We start from the raw sequence: 27,566 nt of genomic DNA on the forward strand, positions 1-27,566 counted from the left end.
AAATATATATTTTATATTATAAAATATAGCCTTAAGTTCTTTTACACGGTTAGTAAGAAGCAAATGGCTACAAAAAATGTTAAAAGTGTTTCTTTTTTTTTGAGATACAGTTCAACATTACTTCTTTTTGAACAGTTGAACACCTTCGTTAATAAAGACTTAATCCACACACAGTGCTAAGTTGTAGGGTGGTTTCTCTCTCCTTGTTTTTAGTATATTGTAGTGTTACATTTGATATCAATCAGGTCACTATGGCTTCTGTAATAAAGAAATCTATGAATTGCTATTCATCAGAAGTAATTTGTATTTTATGTAGTTGAGTTCTTAGCAAATGTCTTGGGGAAACTTATTATTCAAACTTATTATTATTTAATTTGCTCTCCTAAAAAAAGAGAGAAAGTTTGCCTTGTCAAGCTGCTGCTTATAATGCAAGACACTATTGCAAATTAATCAAGATTGAATTCTGTTTTTGTTTTATAGAGTATATGGATGCTATATACTGAAATCAATTTTTTTACTGTGCTGCTGTGTGGGTTAAGAAGAACCTTAAAACATCTAAATAAAAATCAACATTTCAAGTCATGTAGTACTGTAGAATGGATAGATGAAAAGTTTAGTTTATAAAGAATATAGTGCAAAAATTGGCTATAATATATTTAATTAAATTTATAGCACTTTTTTTCTTATACAGATGGTGGCAGCAGAGGGAAAGGAGAACAGTTTCCTTATGAACAAGAAATCAAATTCTTTGCTAAAGTAAGTATATGCTATTTTTCTGTAATATTTATTATGGCAAATTAAAAGTTAATATTAATCAACTATAAAGCATAGTTACGACATTGAGAACAAGCCACATAAATGCTGCAGATGGTAGCACAGCAACATGTTCCTGCTTGCTAATCATCCAGTGACTTGTATCGATTTTTTAAAATTAGAAAAATAGATGCTAGAAGCAAAAATTATTCTTTGGGTAGTTCCCCATATTCTCCCATAAATGCTTCAGCAACATGATTCTCAATTGCTGAACTATTATTGCTAATTCAAGATCAGGCTTTGGGAGAATTTCTGCAATTAAAATATTAAAAAATAATAAAGTAAAAATATAAGAACATTAAAACTGGAAGCTATTTTTTTTACCTCCAGATAAAAGGATAAAATTTTGATCTAATAGTCAACCCTACAAAGGACATATCCTAGAGAAAAGTTTAATTTATGTTAATAAATCTTGCATGTACTGCATGTTGACAGGTCTTAAGTGCCATGAAACTAAGGAATAAAAATACTAGGAGTAACAAATTGTACTAATCAGTATACACTATTTTATCTCTTCCATATGTCTATTTCAGGTTGTACTTCCTTTAATTGATCAGTATTTCAAAAATCACCGCCTGTATTTCCTATCCTCAGCAAGCAGACCTCTGAGCAGTGGGGGTCATGCTTCTAACAAGGAGAAAGAAATGGTAACCAGGTAAAAGCATATATAGCATAGTATATGATAAAGTATAATAGCCAATTTGCATATTCTAAAACATTGGCAGGTTTATGGATATATTTAGAGACATCAGAAGTAACAAAAATCCTACATCTATTTTATAAGATTATTATAAACTCTAAAAACTGAAATTTGTACAATTTTCTTGATCTTTCTTTTATACCAAGTTGTGTTTTCCATGTTTCTTCATCTCTTATATTCTCTCCCCCCCCCCCCCATTGCATTTAACTAGAGAGGCTCCTAGTTTTTATGTCTTGGCAGCTGATAGTCGTCTTGAATACTCTCAGGCTAGAAAAACAGGACATAAATTATACACATGAATATTAATAATTTTGTCATTCTGTCTGCTCTCATATTGATTTCACCAGTATATTTTTACATAAGGTGACATACAAGCATTAATCATATTTCCCAACTGTTATATTAAGAAATTCTAGAATTTCTTTGTTTTTTTACTGGCATTGCTGGTACAGATACACATGCATGCACATACATGCTAAAGTATATTATGGCTAACATTTCTGTTCCCATCTTTGTTTGAACTACTATAGTAAATTTTACAACCAGAAAATGTTATTAGAAGGCATACAGTTTCATAAACTATATCTCACTTCCTCACCCACTTTATGCCTTCTAATAAGATAATAATAAAATGCGTTACTTGTCCCCTTGTTAGATGATATGATATGGTTCTGTTCATCTGTGATATCATTAACAAAGAGTCTTTTATGCTGGGAAATTTTGAAGGAAAGAAATAATGAAAGAGTCAAAGTCCTATGTCAATGTCCTATGAAAGTAAAATAGGCCAAATATTTGATTCAGTTTATTCCATAGTAGCAGATAATTAAAATGGCATACACATAACTCATCATGTTCTCCTTTGTACATTTGTACTGATTCACCCATTGTCTTTTGTCTTATCCTTTTCTTTTTGAGGATTTTACCATCTCAATCTAACATGACTTTCACAGACATTTAATCTTTCTTCATATAGTCAGTTTGTGATTTTTGTCAAAATTATTCTCCCTACACAATCAAACTCACCTCAATGAGTCGAGCTGTGTGTGCATGAGCACACCAGCCCTTTGCTCGCGCAAGTTAAGCTGTGTGCATGTGTAAGTGTACCAGCTTACTGCTCATATAATCCGGTTTCATTCTCCCCGATCTACCTGCCGGGCCTCCAAGCTGCAAAAGTTGGGGACCACTGTTGTATAGCATTCACTGCAAATTATTTGGTTCTTAATTAACAATATGAGTATCCTTTTACATGTAGACAATGTAGTATTATTTATATGTAGAAGGACACCCATATTCATTACATTTATCCTTAACAGAGGTGGGTTGCTCCCGGTTCGGCCCAGATCGGCCGAACCAGTGGTATTGGTGGCAGGAGGCTCTGCCCACCTGCCTGGATGCTTCTGAGCATGCGCAAAACCATTGTGCACATGTGCGAGAACACCCAAACCAATAGTAAAAAAATTGGCAATCCACCACTGATCCATAACTGTATCAACTAAAGTGAGAATACACATCCTTTCTTCCTGATCAATATTCAACCATTCACTATGCATTTCACTTATTCTCAGATTTGTTTTTTCCTATCATATTGACATTTTTTTATATTCAGCAACAAATCTTCAATTCCATATTATTGTGAAATCATAATTCAAGTCTATTTACTTTATTTTCGGCTATTTCCAAATCAACTAATTTGGAATACATTTTCTTTCCCATGGTTGTTCATTTCTCAAGGTCCTGCTGAAAACAAATATTTGGTTTGTACATTCTCTGTAATTATTCTCTTATTTATTTATTTAAGGACAAAGACACTCCCCACATTTTCACCACTGACATTTCTTGAATCTTTTAAATCAAAAGGCTAGCAAATGGAATGTGAGACTAATAATTGTGCTATATAGCCAATCCTGTATAATTCCCCTACTTTCAAAACTCTTACTATTTTCTTTGAATATGAATGTTTGCAGCTGTTTTTATCCCATTTGATAATTGCAAACAAAATATTAAACTCATGACAGAATAACAGAATAACTATGTAAATACACTTTATCATTGTATCTGACAACTTGTTCTGAATTAGACAAAATAAAGGAAATTTTTAATGTTTTTCCATGTTTTATAAAATTACATTGCTCTTGGATTTTCAAAATAAGATATTGTCTTAGAAATACCTCTGGAATGGATATTTTGATTCATTAACCTAATCAAGGTACCATTAAACAGTGCAGAGTTTTCTTATATAAAAGAGTAACTTATTAAGAGATAATTAAAAGCAATTATGTCATTTTGTCTGGGAGCACATGATAATACCTAGTTAGAATTTCTTCTGGACAAAACCTTTTGTATAAAACATACATTCCAAGGAATTTAAGTTTTAGCTTAAATTTACTTCATTCTGAGACATAAAGTATATTGTTAATATTTATTTACTTATTTAATTCATAATATGAACATACCTTGAAATATTACTCCATCTCTGAAAATGTGGAAATAATGAATTCCATAATTCATTTTTCATCAGCCTTCTTATAGGATGACTTGAGTTCATAACAACTCATATATGCATTTACAGATGGAGCTCTCTTTTCCATGGAAACAGTTTGTATCAGTGAAGCAGAGCAATCAGATGCAATCCATTTTATAAAAACCAAGCCATTCATATCTACTTAAAATTTGTATCTTACTCATTTTCACTAACTTTAATCAAGCAGAATGTAATGCACTTAAGCCCGCTGAAATTAATGGCTTTAGTAAATCTGTATTGGACTGTGGCCAGTAGGAATTGTATCTCAAACACATTTTATTTTAAAAAAGCAATACAAGCTTTATGCATACATAAAATGAATGTACTGTGTACTATTATTAAATATTTGGCTATTACTCAGTCAGAACCTTTTCTCTCTTGCTTTTAAAAATGCATGTTTATGTTTACACTTTTATCTAAATACTGGGCTACTAATTGAACTTCGTTGCCTAACATTTTAAAGGCTATTTCTTGATAGTACTTCCCAATTATTCTGTTTCTTTACCTCAGATATATGCTTTCTTAACTACGTTTGTTGTGGAGCAATTCTTGGAAACTTTTGTAGTATTTTCAGTCCTACATTCTGCTCAGAACTGATTCTTTCTGCAAAACATCATGTTGCTTTTTCCTGCTCATACATCACTTCTTATTTTCTTCTTCTTTTTCTTTGTCCCCTCCCTTCTCTTTTATTTATCCTTTGTCTTTAGCCTATTCTGCAAACTTGGAGTTCTTGTCAGGCATAGGATTTCACTGTTTGGTAAGGAGACCCTTGACAAATGCTTGTTTGAGCATCCCTTGTTTTTCTTACCATTATTTGCAACTCTGTGTGTCCTCTTTGTTTGCATGCTGCATGATTTTATATATCATTGATAATATTTGGGAGCTAGCAAATAAAGGGAACCTATATGTGCACTAAACATGCAAATTTCGATTTTCCTGCTAAAATGGCATAGCATTTCCATAGCAGTCACTGTGGATCCTGTGTATTTTGGGGTCATGACTATTCATTTGATCCTGCTCTCTGTGTTCCCCATATCTAGATATATTGTATACATGCACACAGATAGCATTTGCACAACCTCTTTTGCAGTTATGTGCCAAAGAGATCAAGTAATTCTGTTGCTCTGTTTTTTTATAAAATAAGTATTGCATGTTTGCCTCTTGAGTATGAAACATGAAAAATTCCATATAGATTGGCAGAGTAAGTTTCCGATCCCTATTACTCACAAGGTGTTCTGTGATGTAAAATTGTTTTAAAAGTTCAATGATGTATATAGCTACGTTGAAAGCTTATAATTACTATTCCTCTAAGAATTGTTATTGGAATCCTTGCATATTTGAAACACAATTTTGACCAGGACTCTGGTTATTTCATAGTAATTTGAAACAGATTTGATGAATTATTTTGATTTGTATAAATATATTAGAGTCTCCTATAATTGATCCTAATAGGACAGCAAATGTATAGTGGTTAAAGTACTGAACTGATGCTAGGGAGACATAGATTCATGGCCAGAGTCAGCTATGCAATTTAGTGAGTGACTCTGGGCTGATCATTGGCAAAAAGATTGGCAGAGGAGTTCGCTCAATAAAAATATATCTTATGTTTATGTTTATGTTTATATTTATGTTTATGTTTATATTTATATTTATATGGGGTGTATGCCACCCTAATGGTAACCCACATAATCCCATTTAGGGATTATGCAATTTTCTACAGTTTTTTTTAATGCCTGCAAGTCAGTGTTTAGCTCTTTGTCAGCTGGAATTTTATTCACAGATTTCTAGGGCAGCGATGGCGAACCTTTTATGGCCATAAGTGGGGGGAGTGCAGGGGGGTCATGTGCAGGCATGCTGCACCCATAATGCAATACACGACCCCCCCAGTGCGCATGCACACACTACAGGCACGAAACCCCCCCCCATTTTAACATGCTTTTTTCGCCCTTCCTAGGCTCCAGAGGCTTTATAGGAGCCTGGGGAGGGTGAAAACAGCCTCCCCCACCCCCCCAGATGCCCTCCCCCGCCCATCCTTCCGAGGATCGTTTTGAGTGCTCCTAAGGCTTCAGGGACCATCCGGAGGCTTCCCTGACGCCTTCGAGCGCTCAAAATGACCCTCTGAGCAAACCGGAATCACTTCTGGTTTGCTGGAAGGGTCATTTTGAGCACTCCGAAGGCATCAGGAAAGCTCACGAAGCCTCAGGAGGGCCTCCTGGGGGGGGGGAGGCTCTTTTCACCCTACCCAGGCTCCTATAAAGCCTCTGGAGCCTGGGGAGGGTGAAAAATGGCTTTAAAAAAGGGTGAACTCAGCTGGCCAGCGTGTGCATGCGTGCTGGCCAGCTGACAGGGCAGCGCCTTGCGTGCTCTGACAAATGGCTCCATGTGCCATCTGTGGCCCGCGTGCCATAGCTTCGCCATCACTGTTCTAGGGTCTTAAGGTCATTGTTTAGTTCTTTTTCAATTGGAATTTTATATATAATAATAATACAATAGTAGAGTTGGAAGGGACCTTGGAGGTCTTCTAGTCCAACCCCCTGCCTAGGCAGGAAATCCTATACCGTTTCAGACAATTAGCGATCCAACATCTTCTTAAAGACTTCCAGTGTTGGGGCATTCACAACTTCTGGAGGCAAGCTGTTCCACTGATTAATTGTTCTAACTGTCAGGAAATTTCTCCTCCGTTCTAAGTTGCTTCTCTCCTTGATTAGTTTCCACCCATTGCTTCTTGTTCTACCCTCAGGTGCCTTGGAGAATAGTTTGACTCCCTCTTCTTTGTGGCAACCCCTGAGATATTGGAACAATGCTATCAGACTTGCATAAAACAATCAGAAATCAGCTGAATAGATCACCTTAGCAAGCCCTTACTAAACATGCAGAAATAAATAAAATATTGAAATAAAAATGCAAAAGCAATGAAATTTAGCTTATCTCTGATATTAGTTGCTAATTTTATTTTACTGACTGAAATATGGCTTGATTGAAAATGCCTACCGTAGCAAATATTATACGTGAGATTAGTTATCCTGGAGCAAAAGAAAATGGTTAGTGGTTGATTATCTTTGATGCAAACTCCTATGTTAAGTTTGACAGAAGCTAAAACAAGATTCACGAAAAGCATGGAACCTATATCAGCATATTCCACAGAGCTACAAGTTTTAGAGAAGTTCTAAAGTAACTTCTAAATACCTGAAGCAGCCAAACATTTCAGTAACACTCAGTCATGCTGAAAAACTCCAAAATACTGAATACTTGTACAAGGAGATAAAATAAAAATCACACACAACATCCAAAAAAAGGACCATGACTTGCAACCTTAAAGAAATCACTTCTCATAGGAAAGAGAAGTATGCTTCAAACATTTGTAAGAGGTCATTCTTGCATGACAAATACACTGATTAAACTTTAATATATTATTGTAATTACTGGAACAATGCATCTTAGATGTATTTTATTTTTGAACCTCAAATACAGGATTTCTTTTTTCTATGTGTGTGTGTGTGTGTGTGTGTGTGTGTGTGTGTGTTGGTGCAATTCTACATGCATTTATAGGAGATCAGCCATTATCTGATGTCCCTTTCTAAATACAGTCTTTATCAGAAGTGAGAATTGGAAAGGGAGAAATGGTTTTCACTAAAGTCACCTAATATGAGTTTTGCTATTATTTTCTACTTCAAATACTTTTATTAACAAGGTATTTTAAAAAAATAAATACATTCAAAATGTTTATATTTGTGAAAGTATGACATTAATTACACCATTATCATCTTGTTACTTTTTGTACACCGCTAAACAAACGGAATGTACATTCTTCAGATAACAGTAAAACATCTACAAAACATTCATTCATCTACCTAGTATTTTTATAATATAGTTCATTCCTTAATCAATTATCTATAGACCTTTTAAGAATTTAGTAATTTTAAGTTTTATTTATACTTTCTCTGACATTTTCTGTTCAATAGAATTCCGTGTTTAGGAATTTTATTATTATAAAATCATTTAATTTTTTTGAGACATTCTTAGTGAAGAATGTCTGCTTATTCTGTTAAAAGTTTTTTGACATTCCATATTTTATATAGTTAAACTTTCCTTTAGGATATTTTATCTGAACATTATGGGAAAGAAATCATGTCACACTGAAATCTGCCAACATGGAAGTCTGAATTTGGTATATTTTAGGAATTTTTAATTTAAAATGTTACTAATTAATTTTACATACAGCTCAAATATGATGCAGATGATATGGTTTATATAAATGTAAATAAATATAATCAATGAAATTGTATTTCATAATAATAATAATAATAATAAATTTGAATTTATTAGCCGCTCCCTTTCCAAGTAGGACTCGGGGCGGCGTACAATGGGGCATATAAAACACAGAAAATATATAAAAACACATAGGCGTACATACAGAACATACATACAGATACACAAACACGGACTCGAACTCGGAGGAGGTAAACAATTTACATCATATAGACAGTTAAAAAACCCGCATTAAGATACCCCAATTATAAAAACCCCATATAGAATTAAAATTTAACGTTTAAAATACAATTTAAAACCAGTTAGGAGGAATAAGAATAATTACGATTGAGCCAGGCCAGATAATTGAAAGAGGTGGGTCTTCAGCTGTACACGGAAGGAGCGGAGATCGGAAATAATCCTGATGTCACGGGGGAGGTCATTCCACAGGGCTGGGCCCACCACAGAGAAGGCTCTGCTCCTGGGTGTCGCCCCCCGACACTGTTTGGCGGACGGCACCCGGAGAAGTCCCTCTCTGTGTGAGCGAATTGGTCGTAGGGATGTGTGAGGCAGGATGCGATCCTGCATATAACTAGGCCCTGTGCCATGGAGCGCTTTAAAGATCATAATCAAAACCTTGAAACGCACTCGGTAGACCACAGGAAGCCAGTGCAGCTCGCGCAGGAGAGGTGTTACAGGGGAGTATCTAGTCCTCCCCATAATCACCCGCGCGGCCGCGTTCTGGACCAACTGTAGTCTCCGAGTGCATCTCAAGGGAAGCCCCATGTAGAGAGCATTGCAGTAATCCAGGCGAGACGTCACTAGCGCATGGGTGACTGTGCGTAGGGCATCCCGGTCCAATAAGGGGCGCAATTGGCGCATCAGGCGAACCTGATGGAACGCCCCCCTTGCCACGGCTGTTACATGGTTATCCATGGACAGCCGGGCATCCAGGAGGACGCCCAAATTGCGCACCTGTTCCATGGGGGCTAGTTGGACGCCCCCGATGGCCAGAGATGGAAGCACCTGGTTGAACCGGGAGGCCGGAAGCCACAGCCACTCCGTCTTGGAAGGGTTGAGTTTTAGTCGGTTGCCATCCATCCAGACCCGTACGGCCTCCAGACACCGGGACATCATTTCGACGGCCTCATTGGGGTGGTTCGGAGTGGAAATGTATAGCTGAGTATCATCAGCATACAGATGATATCCCACTCCAAAACCACGGATGATCTCGCCCAGCGGTTTCATATATGTGTTGAACAGGAGAGGCGAGAGCACCGATCCCTGTGGCACTCCACATGTGAGTGGCCTCCGGGTCGAACTCTGCTCCCCTGTCAACACACGTTGCGTCCGACCAGAGAGGTAGGAGCCAAACCACCGTAAAACGGTGCCTCTGACTCCCAGCCCCTCTAGCCGGTGCAACAGGATACCATGGTCGATGGTATCGAACGCCGCCGAGAGATCTAATAGGACCAGGATAGAGGAACAACCCCTATCTCTGGCCCTCCAGAGATCATCAACCAATGCGACCAAGGCCGTCTCCGTGCTGTGACCGGGTCGGAAGCCGGACTGGCGCGGGTCTAGATAATCATTTTCCTCCAGGTGACGTGGGAACTGCTGTGCTACCACACTCTCTACAACCTTCGCTAAAAAAGGAAGGTTGGAGACTGGACGATAATTGACTAGGTCCGTTGGGTCCAGGGAAGGCTTCTTGAGCAGGGGCCTCACCACCGCCTCTTTCAAGGCGGCCGGTAGAGACCCCTCACCCAGCGAGGCGTTCACCAGGCCCAGGAGCCAGTCACGCGTGACCTCCCAGGATGCCAGTACAAGCCAGGAGGGACATGGGTCCAATAAACATGTGGTGGGTCGCAGACGTCCACGCAACCTGTCCAAATCCTCGATGGCAACCGAGTCAAACTCCTCCCAAAGCGGTCCCTCAAGACTCGCAACGGGCGTCTCTACTGAACCACTGAAAGGGGTCCATCCCATCCGGATTTGAGCGACTTTGTCCTGTAGATAATTCCCAAACTCCTCTGCTCTACCCTGTAAAGGGGCTTCCCGTGGTCTCTCAAACAAGAGGGAACGGGTCACCCGAAACAGGGCGGCAGGGCGGTTATCTGCAGACGCAATAAGAGCAGCGCAATGTTGACGTTTGGCCGCTCTTAGTGCCACAAGGTACGTCTTCAAATATGCTCGTGCCTGTGCTCGGTCAAATTCGGAACGGGAGGATCTCCAACGACTCTCTAGGCGTCTCTTGTGGCGTTTCATCACCCTTAGCTCCTCGGTAAACCAAGGTGCCAGGGTGGTTCTTCGCCGCAGGAGAGGCCGCAAAGGCGCCACCCGGTCTAGGGCCCCGGTAGCCGCACTATTCCATGTGACTACCAGGTCCTCTACTCGGGGGCGGGTCAGGTCCACAGGAGGTGGCCCAAGTTCCGTCTGGAACCTATCCGGTTCCATCAGGCGCTTGGGGCGGAACCATCTAATACCTTCCAGTTCCGCCTCCTCGCGGCGGGGGGTAGCACCAGGGAAGTCCAGCCGGAGAAGTGAGTGATCCGACCATGACAGGGGAATAGTGTCTAGATCCCCTATTCCCAGATCACTCGTCCACTGGCCAGAGACAAAAACAAGGTCCAGGGTGTGGCCTCCCTCGTGAGTAGGGCCCTGAATTAACTGGGTCAGGTCCATGGCTGTCATGGAAGCCATGAACTCCCGAACCCCCTCAGACGCTTCCCCCATCGACGGCAGATTAAAATCCCCCATCACTAAAAGTTTGGGGGTCTCAACCGCCACCGATGAGATCAGCTCAAGGAGTTCGGGCAGGGCTGCTGAAGTATAGCGAGGAGCCAGGTATACTATCAGCAGGCCCAACTGCCTCCCTGGGCCCCATCTCACGACGAGGGACTCACACCCGGATGTCTGCGGCACAGTGAACTCTCTCGGCTCTAAGTCTTCCCGGATAATCACTGCTACCCCACCGCCCCTTCCCTGGGCCCGAGGCTGGTGAAATGCTCGATAACCTGGAGGGCACATTTCCACAAGGGGTAGACCTCCCTCGTGGCCCAACCAGGTCTCGGTTATTCCGGCGAGGTCCGGGTCCCCCTCCAAAATTAGATCGTGGATGAGGGGGGCCTTATTAACAACGGACCTCGCATTGCATAACAGCAGTCTCAGGCCTTGGGTCTGCAGATCCTGACCACCTAGTATGCAGGGATTGGTACAAACGACCGGGAATGACCAAAAACCCCGGTCTCCCAACCGACTACGTGCTCTTAAACTGTCCTCGCACCTGCCCCTCCCTACGACCGTTGGTATTAAGGTGCCCTGCATAGGAATGCTATCTTCCCTCTCCTCCCCCACTCCGCCCCCTCCTCTTTCGACCACACCTAAGTGCCTGGCTCTTCCATCCCTCCTAACCAGTTCCCCCCCCCCATCCCTACAACCCCTCCCCCCCCCATCCTTATAACCCCTTACAACTTTTAAAAAACATTTAATTAAAAAACCCCTTAACGTGCGCTTCCTCCACCTCTCTGGGTTAATGAACCCGTCCTCAAGGTGGGCCCTCGAGAGGGCTGGGGGCCAGACCTGCGAGAGAGGGGACTCCCGCAGCTGCAGTAAATCCGACTTCGTGTACATAAAGATCATATAGAAAAAATCATAGGGGCAAAGTTAGTTAGTTACAGATGCTGAGGATGTATCCTGGTTTGTCGTAGATATTGTCCTAACCCTAGATGGAAAGGGTAAGTTAGTGGGCTAGTCGATGGTAAAATAGATTAATGAGGTTTGAAGCTGTGGCAAGAGAATCAGTACTCGATAAAAGCAGGAAGGAAAAAGTCACACCTTCAGCAACTGTCCACCTATCCCCCTGGTGTCTCTCCTCCATGACCAGGCCCAGGAAAAGATGGACACTTGCCTTCTTGGGACCCCTGCTGCTCATCTTCGCAGGGGCTATTGTTAGATGTTAGACATGTTAGATGTTAAACATGTTAAATTCCACAACCTTAGATTTCAATCTTTCCATTCCAGTTGTCTTTGCTCTGATGTGGTTCACTCAGCTCCCCCTCCACCAGCCGCTTCGTTTAGCTCTCCTCTCTTCTCCTCTCCTTAACTCCTTAACTCCATCCACACAACGAAGCGGTCTTCCGGCTTTCCGACCAGCACCCCGGCCAGCACGCCAACACACCAACACGCCAGCATACAACTATGAGACAATGTGCACTAATATTCTTAGTGTATACAGAAGTATTACACTTACAATCATATTTTCTACTCATAACTGTATGCAGCTGGATGTAATTGTAAAAAGAAATGAGTCCTGAACAGTTATTTATTGGAGTCATGTTTCCTATATTGTGACTCCAGCAAAATTCATGGAAAAAGTCTAAGCACCATGAATTTCAGTGAAAAATATACTTTCTTAGTGTATGAAGGGCTAAAATCATTTAACTATAGTCTACTGGGTTAGATCCTAGATTGTGAATTATGTAAAAAAAAGTATTTGAGAAAAACTCTTAGATGTTCTTGCAGAAACTCATTACAATTTTATTATTGCCCAAAATATTTTAAAATCTATTTTTGACATCTCCATTCTCCAAATTCTTCTTTTAAACATCAATGGATATCTTTGCATAACTCATTGCTTTCATTATTCTTTATCTGACAGCTTTAGATTCAGATGTGAATCATGACACATTATAGTATATACACTTCTATATTTATACATAAATTAATGTGATGAAAATATTAATTTTTAAAGAATACAATCTGAAAGCTTGAAATGTCAAAAAATATTCAGAAAGCTTATTACATTCACAAAAAATGCGTTGTTTATCTTAGATGTTTCTTTTTTTGCATCTGCTGAAATCATTGAAATAATATTTTAATTAATATATAACAATAAATTATATTTATAAGTTCACCACTACTGGTGAAAAATAGAAATGGTATAATACAAAAAAATCTCATTTTTCTCTTTTCTTCTGGTGCCCTTAGGAAATGATGCAACTTCAATAGTCAATTGTCTTCATATCTTGGGACAGACCTTGGATGCAAGGTAAATTGCTAAATAGATTTTATTAAATTATTGTTTTGATTTACAGAAAACTGATAGGGACAACATTATTTGTCTTTTTCCATAAATGGAGATTCACTAAATCAGAAAGATTAATAATTACAGGGAAAAACTATCAATGCTTCTGTCCCATTGAAAATATTGGATGAGACATCATCTATTTATGTGTCCCAATTCCTATTTCTCATATTTAGTATTTTTAAGTTTACTTGGAAATTTCATAGATTTCATATTTATATATGAGCTTCATCGTAACTATTTTCTCAATTCAGAATGGAGGATAATTGCATGGTGAAAACGTTTCATTACAAATCATACAATACAATACAATACAATACAATACAATACAATACAATACAATACAATAGTAGAGTTGGAAGGGACCTTGGACATATTATGCGAATGTTTTGAATGTATTTAAAAGTATGGTACTATTACTGAAACTTTAAAAATTAGATACTATGTTGCATTAAACTATCTTCACCATTCCAAAAATTTATTTTCTAGCAAATAATTCAACAGTGTATCTTTTGTTGTTTTACACTGTATGCTCTGAACTGATTCTTAAAACTATATTTTCAGATCTTTTTCAGTCCACCTTTGACATAATCAGCTTGTTCCTACTCTTTATTGTTGCTTAGTGTAAACACATGCAACTGTTAGAGCGGCATACTGCTTTTTCCTTTTACAGAGATTTCTGTATTCTAATAAACACTTATGCTAGTGTGTTCTATCTTTGCTACAGCTTCAGGGTAGCCTCAGGCACAGAACTGACTTGCATCTAATTATGATGTTATCAAAATAGTTATCATATTATAGAGGTATGGCTTCATAAGAGCCAGTGTACATTGTAGTCAATATATCAGACTGAACCAAATATACATCTTTAAATTTCTACTTAGAGATGTTACACAACTCTATATGTATAGTACTGGGTAAATTTGAACTAGTCACTATCTCTCAGTCAAGTTTACTTTGTAGAGATAAAAAAGTGATGGAAGATTCTCATGTAAACTATCTTGAATTTCCATAGAAATATAAATCATAACAATACAACTATAGCTAACCTCCCCAAATCCCTTTAAAAGTTCAGTTTTAATTAATTTCTGGATGGAGCCAATCTTCCTTCCAGGGAGGAAGCAATGACAGAATTATGTCAAGTAACAATTTTGCTTACTAGGTTAAAGATTAACTATTTATATAGATCTATAATGTCTTTTTATGATACTAACCATACATCCCTTTGGCCGATTCGCTCACACAGAGAGGGACTCCTCCGGGTGCCGTCCACTAGGCTGTGCCAGCGGGCGACGCCTAGGGGAAGGGCCTTCTCTGTGATGGGCCCGACCCTCTGGAATGACCTTCCCCCCGACATTAGAATAACTACGGATCTCTGCTCCTTCCGTCAGAAACTTAAAACCCACCTATTCCAGCTAGCCGGCTTGGCCTAATTCCATCTTTCCCACCTCAGTTTTATTTCTAAATTTTTAGGATTGGTTTTAGGGTCTGTTTTTAATGTTTTTAATTTTTATAAATTCGTACAGGGGTTGTTTAATTTGATTTTTAGCTATGTATATGATTGTTTGTATGTTTTTGGATTTGTTCCTGTATACTGCCCCGAGTCCTCTGGAGCTGTCTAGAAATTTAATAAATTATTATTATTTGTAATGATTCTCAAAAATTGTGTTCCTTGGTACCTAGAAACTCTTTTGTTCATAATAGAATATAATGTTATTTTATGTGCATACGATATACAGGACAGTGATGAAGACAGGTTTGGAATCTGTTAAGATGGCTTTAAGGACATTTTTGGATAATGCTGCAGAGGATCTGGAAAAAACAATGGAAAATCTTAAGCAGGGGCAATTCACACACACCAGGAGTCAGCCAAAAGGAGTAACACAAATTATTAACTACACAACAGTGGCTCTCCTGCCAGTATTGTCTTCATTATTTGAGCACATTGGACAGCATCAGTTTGGTGAAGATTTGATATGTAAGTATTAAAATGAATAATATATACCATTACAAGTCTAAATTATGTTTAAGAACATTATAGCTTGGCTTCTAATATTCGAGACAATAATACACCAGTACCTTGATTTTATTGGAGTTTATAAAAACAATTTTCAAACAACAATTCCAGCTTCATGTGTTTAATTATATTGATTGTATTTATCCATCTTCAAAATGAAAATAACTAAATGCTCTTAATGAGACAGATTCAACTATTCTTCAGCTATTTGTAATAATGCTAGCATGTTTGCATGTCCAGATGTAAAATTTCAAATTGTTCTAAATTGTTTTCTTGTATGTTTATATACAAGTATGTTTATCTTAGTTATATTGTGGATAACAGTGAAAAGCAATGAACAAAATTGTTTAGTTTTTCTTCCTGTTTTTCTTAGTGGAAGATGTTCAAATCTCTTGTTATAGAATACTGGTCAGCTTATATGCTTTGGGAACCAGCAAGAGTATCTATGTGGAACGGTAAGAAAAAAATATGCAATGTTAAAAATGTATTATGATCATTTAAGTGAATTGTGCATGTTTATTAGGTGTAGTGTCATGTTACAACTTCATTCCACCTTCCCCATTGACTTTGCTGGTGGGAAGCTGGCAGTGAAGATCACAAATGGCTATCAAGTGACCAGGGGAGCTGCAACAGACATAATTAAATGCGAGTTGCCAAGCACAGAGGTGATGCAACTACTGCAACTTTGAGGACTGGCTATAAGTCTCACTTAGCATCATCATAACTTTGAACAGTCACTGTACAAGGACTACCTATATCTCTATCCAGATAGAGGTGAAGAGCTAATAATAGGCTCTTCATGTGTCAAAGAATCCGTATATGGTATCTCTAATAGTAAAGATGGGTTTGTTGTAATGGAAAATATGATTCATTAGGGAAGTGCAACCTCTTCTGGAATACACAAATCCATTAAAAACCTGATCTCCCCCCCCCCTTGAAATCGCTTCATTTTATTGGACTTCATTCAATCCATTTCCTCAATCAGGTCTTAAACACCCACCTAAATCTAATAAAAAGTGAAGTAGAATTATGCATATGATTAAAAGTAAAAAAATCAAAATTGGTTTGGATATTCAACAGCATATAACATTAGAAACTGGTGGAACTCTATAATGTAGACATTGCAGAGTTGAACACAAACCTCATTTGGAATATTGTAGCCAGTTTATAAAAAAGATGTTGAGACTCTAGAAAAAGTGAAGAGAAGAACAATGAAGATGATTAGAGACTAAAACATATGAAGAATGGTTGCATAAATTATGTATGTCTAGTTTAATGAAAAGAAGGAAAAGGGCTAATATGACAACACTGTTCCAATATCTAAGGGGCTGCCACAAAGAAGAGGGGGTCCAACCTATTCTCCAAAGCACCTGAAGGTAGAATGGATGGAAACTAATCAAGCAGGGAACCAACTCAAAAATAAGGAGACATTTCCTAGCAATGAGAACAATCAGTGGAATGACTTGCCTTCAGAAGTTGTAGGTACTCCATCAGTGGTTGAGATTGGACAACCATTTGTCTGAAATGGTATGCAGTTGGACTAGAAGACCTCTCAAGTCTCTTCCACCTCTGTTATTCTATTATTCAAATACCAATACCATCTTTGGGAGATGATATTTCAAATATGAGCAGAACCACTGCAGGAATATCCTTCCTAAAAATTCTCCAGAAAGGTATCAGGATCTGTCATATTGACTGAGAAATCTAAGAAAATCAGCAACATCAACCCATCAGATCAAGAAGATAGTTTCAGAGCCAAAATCAGCCTATGACTGAAACATAAATAAGGTTTATATAGTAATAATCTGAGTTAATTCCGTATTAGTGTCTACTCAGATACTATTGTTTGGCAATAATTACCAGGAAAATTGAACATCTTAGAAGTCTTATTAACATGAAGCTAAACTAATTATATTTGCATTGACTTTAAAAAGATTTTTTTTTTAACTTTACAGTCAACGCTCAGCTTTAGGTGAATGTTTAGCTGCTTTTGCTGGTGCCTTTCCTGTGGCATTTTTAGAAACTCATCTGAATAGTCACAATATTTATTCTATATACAATACCAAGACAACAAGAGCAGGTAACTCAGTATGAGTTTACTGAATTATCTAGAATTAATTATACTGCATATTTGCTTTTCACTTTTTTTTGTTCTTTGATAATGACTAGTGTTGTGAAGCATTTCACTTTCTGTTCCAAAGAGGTTCCTTGGAGCAGCTGCATTCCCCCCCTCCCTCCCTGGAATCACATTATATTCTCATTCTCTAACCATGTATTGGAAGATGGTGGAATGCTGATTTAATTTATTTACTTTAATTTTGGGACTAGTTTTTAAAAAATGAAATCCACTTAGATGTAATTGTTTAGAATTCTTATTCCATCAATGTAATTGAAAGAGCATTGTTCCTTTTTGTCCTTGAACTCAATCCCCCCCCCAAATGATTAGAAAAATCATTGTACTTAGAGCACATTTGAAGAGTCTGAGGAAGATGAAGGAAGAAGGGAAGCATACTGGAAAAGATATTATGCTAAAAAAATATCTAATGCAAATCAAAATCTACTCAAGTTGTTTTTTATATGTTAATACTGAGTCACATATATTCAGAAAATAGATGTGAATCATGAATGATATTTGGAAATATATACGTATAAAATCATACGTGTGGAAATATGTATCACAAGCATACATATTCAGCATGAACTAAGGGATTGTTTGCTAATACTCTTAAACATGGTATTATGTTAATACACAATATTATTCTTTTAGGTTTGAGTTTACCAAACAGCGTAAAGGAACTTTGTCCGAATATTCCATCTCTGGAAAAACTAATGGAAGAAATTGTAGAATTAGCTGAATCAGGCATTCGCTATACACAAATGCCTCATGTAATGGAAGTTATATTGCCCATGCTTTGTAGTTACATGTCACATTGGTGGGAACATGGACCAGAAAACAATCATAACAAGAGTGAAATGTGCTGCACAGCATTGACTTCAGATGATATGAATACTCTTCTGGGAAACATTCTAAAAATCATACATAACAATTTGGGCATAGATGAAGGAGCCTGGATGAAGAGATTAGCAGGTAGGGAAAGTTTTGGTTCACTTTTGTCTGCATTTTAAAAAAAATTGTAAGGGAATTGAGAAAAGCAAAAACCAGCTAATTTCAATACATGCATTGCACTTTTTAAAAAGGCTAAATGGTATATGAGAGGTAGAGGCTCAGCTTATCAGAAGATTTATGTGGATTTAATAATGGGAAGAAAAAAATGAGCAGGATTTGACAAAAATTAAAATGAATGGAGATGAGCAGTGTATAATTTTTGGTTTGCATTTCTTTGAGAGATGACCAAAACTCTATTGTAGTAACTATTGAAGACTGTAACATCTTTTATTGTAATTTTTCCACCTACTAATATGCAGTGAAATTAATGGATTATTTACATAGTGTTTTCTCAGCCTATCATAAGCAAAGTGAAGCCGGAACTTCTGAAAACGCATTTTCTTCCACTGATGGAGAAACTGAAGAAAAAAGCAGCTCTGGTGATTGCTGATGAAGAACACTTACGAGCAGAAGGCAGGGGTGATATGTCTGAGGCGGAACTTCTCATTCTAGATGAATTCACTACGCTTGCCCGGGACCTTTATGCCTTCTATCCATTGTTAATCAGATTTGTGGACTACAATAGGTATGCAGAGAACTTGTTTTGAAAAGCCTTGTTTTAAATCACATTATGGGAGTGAGTTTATTAACTAGAATTTATCAGTTGTTTAGCATTATTACGATTTTTTTAAAAAAATATTAGTTGTTTAGCATTATTAAGATTTTTTTTAATTAATGGCACAGGAATTTAGTTCACCAGTGCAATATCTCTGTCCCATTCAATTATTGCTTCATCTAAGATTACTATAGGTAATTCTTATTGTCTTTCTTTTCTGATTTCTCCATTTTTTTCTCTTCTTTTCCTCTTTAACTGGAGATGCTAAGAATCTAACCCTCTTGCTTAGGACTGTATTCCATAAATTCCGAAAATTGGACTCTATGCATATACCGTATTTTTCAGAGTATAAGACACACCTTTCTCCCCCCCAAAGAGGGTGAAAATTTGGTACGTCTTATGCATCGAATGTAACCCCATCCAACTCCACAAGAGGCCAAAAACGCAATGGTCTGTGGCAATCCCTGAAGCCTGGAATAGCTGATTGGGGGTATTCCGGCAGTCCGATCCACCCGCCAATCAGCTGTGCTGAATCAGGTTGCAATACGTGCTGAAGCTGACCTGGCTGGTCAGAGTTTGCAGCAGCAATCACAATCAGAAAGCACAGTAACTGATTCAGCAGGATTCCAAATAATAATAATATGCAATACATTACCAAAAGTTTTCCAAGGTAGCAATAAATACAAGTAAAGCACAAGCAGTTTCACTTTCAGTTCTTGGCTAAGGCAGGCTCCTTCCTGTCTCCTTGTTGCTAACATGACAAATTTCAGTCCAAATAACCCTCATTGGCTGACTTAGTTGCTATGCCTATATATTGGCTGTTCTTGTTACCATTTGTTAGCTGAATACCATGGATGCTGGTAGGCAGAGGCAGAATTTTTTTTCTTCTTATTTTCCTCCCCCAAAACTAAGGTGCGTCTTATACTCCGGAGTGTCTTATACTCTGAAAAATACAGTGCATGTTTTAATGTTGAAATTTCCAAAATTTCTTTGTTGTTTTTGCTACAAATAGGGGTGATAATAAATGTTTTTATTTTTATTTTTTTTTTAATTTCAGAGCAAAATGGCTTAAAGAGCCCAATTTTGAAGCTGAAGATTTGTTTCGTATGGTTGCAGAGGTTTTCATTTACTGGTCAAAATCCCATGTATGTATTTTTTTTAAAAAATTCATTATTAAGAGTTGCTGTATTAAGAATTGTAGTGTAGTGTAGTGTAGTGAGTATTGAGATCAGATATATGCAGATGGCTCTTGGTGCAACAGCGTCCAGATGAGATGTGCAGTCCAGTCAAAGTCCTGACCTTTTGTACATGTGTGTGACATTGATATACATACAAAAGGGATAGGGTTTAGTTTACAATGTTGCAAGTGCCATCTTGCTTTTTTGGCGCTCTGCTACTTGAATGGTTTTCTTCTTTTGCAATTTGTTGTGCAAAGCTTTACTCTTCCATCTTATAAATAAATGGCAAATACCAGATACATCCATAAAGAGTCTAAGGCATTTTCTGAGTTATCTATTTTCTATTCTGATTTGTTTTTCAAAAGGGATAATTAGAATCAAACCTTCTTCAAGTACTTAGCATTTCTTGTCGTTATGATATCTTAAGGATTCAAAGTATTTGTTTTTACTTGTCTGGAAAATATTGCAGATGGTTCTTTTGCAAACAATTTGAAAGGGAGCAATAGGGAATATATATTTCCTCAAAAGAAAGATGTTTATCTGCATATAGTGTTCAGTTTTGTTGAAAAAAAGAGAATTTTTATAATCTTTTTATACCATTATATAGATTAAGATTTTATAATGCAATTGTATAGCCTTATATACATTTTAAGATTCAATGTGAAGGGGGCAATGGAAGAGCCAGATAGTGAATTTTGTAATACATTGTATTCTTATGTTTTTGTAACATTGCAGAATTTTAAAAGGGAAGAACAGAACTTTGTAGTGCAAAATGAAATCAACAACATGTCTTTCCTTATTACTGACACTAAATCGAAGATGTCCAAGGTATAAGAATTTACAAATATTGCTGCATTTATCAAAATATTGCTAAAATCTCTAGTTTTTTTAAATGCTATATTTTTTGACTATTTTGGACTACCAGTTTGTTTTTTGCTCGGTTTTTGCCCTCGCTAGCCCCTAGGAGCACTTTGCTGGCCTCTCAAACCCTCTGCATGTCCATTTTTGCAAAAAACAGGATGCGCGGGGTGGGGTTTCAGGAGGACAAAAATGCTGTATTCAGTGTATAAGACACCCAGATTTTCACCCCTTTTTTTGGGGAAAAAAGGTGCGTCTTATACTCCGAAAAATACAGTAAATTAAAATCTTTCACATATATTGGGGTGTTGAAATAGTCCAAACATTTTTAGAGTATTCTAAATATTTCCTAAACATGTTATCTGTAGAGATAAAGATTGTGGAAAGGTTGCATATTCCTAGTTTGAAATTTCTTTAACCACTATAAATCAAATCCAAATTTCACATCCATTTACAGGGGGAATCACTAGGTCCATTTCATCAGCGTGGAATCTCCGCAGTGCAAATGGCTATCAAATGTAATTACCACATAACTTGTGTCATATATAGAAAAGAATTATCCTCATTCTGAAACACTTCTCTCTCCAATACATTAATTTTATATCTATCCTTCAGTAAATGTTTTTCTTTTACTAACATGAATTGCTTTCTCTTTCTAACTTTTTGAAGTACAATGTCCTTTAGAGATAGCTGAGGTCATGCCCAACATACCCATTTTTCCAGGAAACTTTTTGGAAAACCAAGTTGCTAAGTGAAACTGCAGCTTCTCTCTGTACTGTATCCAATCTTTTTACAAAAAGTAAAAGAAGAGACTAATAAAGGTGTCACTGCTGATTAACTGAAGGAAATCAGCATGGTGGCTTGGAGGAGAGAAATATAGAACATATATAAATTAATGGTCATGTGTCCTGAGGAGGGGAAAACAGCCAGAAGTAGAGAAGTGGGAGATGAAGATGTGAGTGGGTTCAGAGAGGCCAACTTACTTAGTGACCCACCGCAGTCCATTAATATTTTTTCAGTATTTCAGTTCTTGTTATTTTCTAGAAAGAAGTGTAAGAGTTAATATTAAAGTAGACTCAGTTGTATCTAACTGATAATGCGTACTGTTGACCATTGAGACAACATAGGAAAATCAATAAAAGATACTAGTAAATTTTACAAGGCCAGTACAGAATATTTTGCTGCAGGAGGTATAAAGCAACCTATTGTTGTACTTTATTCTCAAATCCACCAATGAAAGCTTACAGAACTGCTGAAGGACCCAAGACAGTCACATGCAATACTAGTTCTGGTTTTTAGTACAGTGGCTTTCTTGGGAAGCTGCCAAATTTATTCCTCTGGATCACCTATTACCAGTTTGTAGGATTGGTCTGGCATTACCCAATGTTAAGATAATCCAAGACTATAGTAGCCTTCACAGTCGTGAACACTGAAGTTGTACTAAAAGAATCATTAATCATTAACTATTATCAAACATTAGGTATTGAGTTTAAAATCCCTTCCCTGAGTTGGGTTGGTTTTTGAGGTTATATCATTATTTTAAAGTGATGCTTTACTCAGTGAACTCAGGGGTGTCAAACTGGTGGCCCATGGGCCAGATACGTCATGTGCAGGCCACGCCCACACCAGCTCCGCGAGTGGGAAAAATGTCATGAAACATCACATAATGGCAATGTGACACTACGAGACTCATGATCTATCTGAAGGCCATAGGAAGGATATGCAGTTCATAGGCAAATAAAAGAATTTTGGCTGTGATTGTCGTATTTAAAAAGAAACAAAAACACGTAGATTCAACTGGAATGACATGCAACTGTTACAAATTGTACTGTATTAACAATAAATCATTAAGGAAACAACTATTATGAGAGCAAAATAATAGCATGATGGTAATGTAGTTGAAAACACTGAAGTTGTACTAAAAGAATCATTAATCATTAACTATTATCAAACATTAGACATGTTGGCAATATCCTAGGATCATGATGGCGAACCTATGGCACGTATGCCACAGGTGGCACGTGGAGCCATTTGTCAGGGCACGGAGGCGTTGCCCTATCAGCTGGCCAGCGTGCATGCTTCGACCTTCTTTTGAGGCCATTTTTCACTCTCCGCAGGCTTCCCTGAAGTCTCTGGAGGGTGAAAAACCAGCCCTACGGACAAACCGGAAGTCAGTTCCCGAACTTCCGGTTTGCCTGTAGGACCGTTTTTTGCCCTCTGGAGCCTTCAGGAGGATTTCCTGAAGGTTCTGGAGGGCGAAAAACAGCCCTACAGACAAACCGGAAGTCACTTCGCATATGGGGAAACTGGAAGTTCGGGAATGGTGACTTCCGGTTTGTCCCTAGGGCCGATTTTCCCCCTTCGGAGTCTTCAGGGAAGCCTTTTGAAGGCACCGGAGGTTGAAAATCAGCCCTACGGACAAAGCGGAAGTCACCGATCCCAAACTTCCAGGTTCCCCATAGGTCTGTTTTTTGTCCTCCGGAGGCTTCAGGGAAGCTCCTGAGGCCTCCGAAGGCATCGGGAGGGCGGGGCAGGCGGGGGGGCTGTTTTAGCCCTCCCCACGCTCCTAGAAAGCCTCTACTGCCATCATTACTGATATAAAATGTTTCATGGCAAAGTAATTTCCCTAGTGTTTCTTCCTTTTTCATTTTAACTTCCTCAAGAGATCATTATTTCCTCCCTTATTTTATAATTTGAGAATGAATTATTACTTTTACATTGCAGACATCTGTTTCTGATCAGGAAAGAAAAAAAATGAAACGGAAAGGGGATCGTTACTCAACTCAGACCTCTCTAATTGTTGCTGCATTAAAAAGATTGCTTCCTATTGGGTTAAATATTTGTGCACCTGGTGACCAAGAATTAATTGCTCTGGCAAAAAATCGATTGAGCATGGTAGGTTTCCTCTATAAACCATTTCTATATGTAGAACTTCGTTTAATGTGTTCAATAACTGTGTAAATCCTCCCCTGTACTCCTATCTTTCTGTCAGTGTTAAAATGCTGTCTTATTGTTCATTGATTTATAATTTATATTTCTTAACCAGCTGTCTCACAATATAAGCAATAAAATTAAACATTAAAATCATAATAATTTAAGATTTATTATTATAAACTTATAAAACAACATTATAAAAATTTCCAAAGATGAAGAATTCCAAGTGGAGATTCTCATGGGGCCAGTATGTATCAGAAAGCAATATGATATTTGCCTGGTTTAGTTCTTCTTAGAAGAACTTGGCTTCCTGCCATTAAAAATAATGTTAGTTACAAGGGTTTCTTGTACATGTTCTACTATTCTTTTAAAACATATGATAACTAGCTTCTTCAGAATTTGGTCTTTTCTTCTGGAACACATTTGGATGACAACTTATATATTCAACAAGAATGGTATCAGAGAGGAGCCTTCTCCAAATGTCATCCCTTTCCCTTTCCTATAAACAAGATGCAAAATAATTTAAAAAACACTTTCCAAATAAATATGAATGAAGTTGATTGTTAGATACTAATAATACCAGGTAGCTGCTGTATCCTAACTAAATGGAGCTGGTTGGAAAATGGAGAAATCCTTTCCCTTAGGTTACTCTTGTTACGGCTGTTACAAAATAATATTTCACCCAAGTAAAGATTGCTCTACTATGGAACTCATAAGAACATTTATAATAATTTATATTATTATAATTTATAATAGGTTTAATACCATTTTGCATATTTATAATGCATGCCATAATAATGAAAAATTGCAGCTTTGCAAGTTGCTTAGAATTATTTTTCTGCAAGGGCTATTCCCTTCTAATATAATATTTTTCAGTAAAATATTTGCTATATTTTCTTAACAGAAGGACACAGAGGATGAAGTTCGAGATATTATTCGCAACAACCTCCATTTACAGGGCAAGGTAGTTTTCAAGTATTAACAACTTTTGCTTCTGACCTAATCTTTTGAACAGCAAGTTATATATGAGTGCAAATTGACACATATATGTATACATCTGTTCATGTATCCATATGTGCACACCAGGTGTTGAGCGAAAAAATGTTCAGATATCTGTGAAATGTAAGCAGTGATTCTAATGGTGTCATAAAGTTAAACATGCTAAATAAGTGTAGTGATTTATTAGATGATCACAGTAATTCCAACAGTCTATATACAATTGTTTGGCTATTCATAATTTGAGACATATTTTTAGCATCTCACATATATTTTCTTGCAGCTTGAAGATCCTGCAATTAGATGGCAGGTGGCCCTTTACAAAGATCTACCGAACAGAACTGATATCACTTCAGATCCAGAAAAGACTGTGGAACGGGTTCTGGATATAGCTAATGTACTTTTCCATCTGGAACAGGTTAGGTGTATTAGTTACATTGTAATTTTAATTAGTTTTACAGATTCAATAGTGTACTGTGGAGAAATGCCCTGCACCTTTTTACCCCGAAAGTATTTGTTTTACATCATGTTCTTCCAAAAATCTATTGCACTCCATGAATATGCTAGTAGTCCTTGTTTAACAACCATTCATTAAGTTTCTTCACCAATCCTTACCAGGAAGCACACCTCCCATCATGATGAGGCAGCATAACAGGATCTGGAGGTGCACAGAAGGGAGAAGCAGTATAGTCATTCCATTGTTTATACCTGGGTGAATATTGAAAGTATTAATCAGGAAATGAAAAAAATGTGAAATAATTAGTCTGAAGCACGCATACAAAGCACCTTGGCTTTCTTATGTCAACTGAAGTGACATATGATGGCATTTTAAGTAGCAGTTTATTAAAAGCCATAATGATAAAATGACTGATAAAGTTTAACAGTAAAGTTTATTAAAAGGCACAATGATAAAATGACTGATAAAGTTTAATAGTAAAGTTTATTAAAAGGCATAAGATACAATGGCAAAGTAGATCACAAACTATTTCCTGGAATAGACAGCATCACCACCAGGTGGATTTGTAACTGGCTTACAAACAGTACACAGTGAGTCATCCTTAATGGTACTACATCTACATGGAGGGAAGTAAGCAGTGGGACAGCACAAAGTTCCATCTTCAATATCATAGATAAATGACTTAGATAAGGGAATAGAAGGGGAACTCATCATATTTGCAGATGACACTAAGCTGGTAGGAATACCCAACACCCAGAAGACAAGCTCAGGATCCAAAAAGATCTTGACAGACTTGAACAATGTGCCCTATCTAACAAAATGTAGAGAAAAGCAAGGTTTACATCTAGGCAGGAAAAGTCAAAGGTACAAGTATAGATTAGGTGAAACCTGGCTCAAAAACAGTAATTGTGAGAGGGACCTTGGGATCCTAGTGGATGATCACTTAAATATCGCCAGCAGTGTGCAGCAGTAGCTAAAAAAACTAATACAAGCCTTGGTTATATAAATAGAGGCAAAGAATCAAATTCACTTGAAGTATTAGTACCTCTTTATAAAGCTTTAGTAAAGCCACACCTGGAATACTGCATGAAGTTTTGGTCACCACATTATAAAAAACAAGTTGAGACTTTGGAAAAAAATGCAAAGAAGAACAACTAAGACGATTAAAGGCCTATAGACAAAAACATGAAGAAGGATTGCAGGGTTTTGGTTTGGCTAGTCCAGAGAAAAGAAGGACCAGAGGGGACATGATAGCTGTATTCCATATTTGAAAGGCTGCCACATAGAGAAGGGGGTCAACTTACTTTTCAAAACACCAGAGGGCAGTACAAGAAATGATGGAAACTAATCAAGAAGAGAAGCAACCTGGAATTAAGAAAAAAACTTCCTAACAGTGAGAACAATTAACCAGTGAAACAGCTTGCTATCAGAAGTTGTGGGTGCTTCATCATTGGAGGTTTTTAAGAAGAGACTGGAAAGTCACTTTTCTGAAATGGTATGGAGTTTCCTGCTTGAGCAGAGAGTTGGACTAGAAGATCTCAAAGTTCCCTTCCAGCTCTATTCTGATTGAAATTTCTGATTGACTTTGTGCTCCCAAAGAAGAGGAAATGTCCTCTTGAAGTTCCTTTACTCTTTTGGAGAATTCAATTTAGTATTCTTAAATGAGTTGTATTTAACTAAACAGGGGATTCTTCCATAACCAAGTCAAGGCAACAAAAACCAACCAACCAACCTGTGCAACTTGAGTGTGAGGAAATCTCACATCAAAATATCTTTGGATTGGGAAAATCATTGATATTCTAATCTGGGTGAAAACATTAATCCTCATCCACACACAGTCACCATGTTCTTCTTAATGTGGCTGTATTTAAAACATTTACACTCTTTCAAGTGACATATTTTATATATGGTTTAATACCCTTTCTTTTATCCACATATGTAAAATTAAATGCATCATTTTGATTTTTTTCTACTTTATGTATTATTTTCTTTTATTATTTCCAGAACTTCTCTAATCGTGGACGGAAATGTTTCAG

General features: G+C 37.5%; 1 protein-coding gene across 1 annotated transcript in view; it reads left to right on the forward strand.

Annotated features, from left to right (window-relative positions):
* Positions 1-27,566, forward strand: part of RYR2 (ryanodine receptor 2) — a 325,381-nt gene that overhangs the window by 229,027 nt on the left and 68,788 nt on the right. The window contains exons 61-74 of the mRNA XM_081941599.1: positions 692-756; positions 1,347-1,468; positions 4,742-4,791; positions 13,272-13,332; positions 15,108-15,346; positions 15,759-15,840; positions 17,341-17,465; positions 18,153-18,473; positions 18,837-19,077; positions 20,165-20,252; positions 21,021-21,113; positions 23,868-24,038; positions 24,982-25,041; positions 25,357-25,512. Coding sequence (XP_081797725.1) covers positions 692-756; positions 1,347-1,468; positions 4,742-4,791; positions 13,272-13,332; positions 15,108-15,346; positions 15,759-15,840; positions 17,341-17,465; positions 18,153-18,473; positions 18,837-19,077; positions 20,165-20,252; positions 21,021-21,113; positions 23,868-24,038; positions 24,982-25,041; positions 25,357-25,512 — 1,874 coding nt within the window. The remainder of the gene's footprint in view (positions 1-691; positions 757-1,346; positions 1,469-4,741; positions 4,792-13,271; positions 13,333-15,107; positions 15,347-15,758; positions 15,841-17,340; positions 17,466-18,152; positions 18,474-18,836; positions 19,078-20,164; positions 20,253-21,020; positions 21,114-23,867; positions 24,039-24,981; positions 25,042-25,356; positions 25,513-27,566) is intronic.

Source organism: Natrix helvetica (genome assembly GCF_964273705.1).
Source record: "Natrix helvetica genome assembly, chromosome: 2".
In the NCBI taxonomy this organism is placed as follows: Eukaryota; Metazoa; Chordata; class Lepidosauria; order Squamata; family Natricidae; genus Natrix; species Natrix helvetica.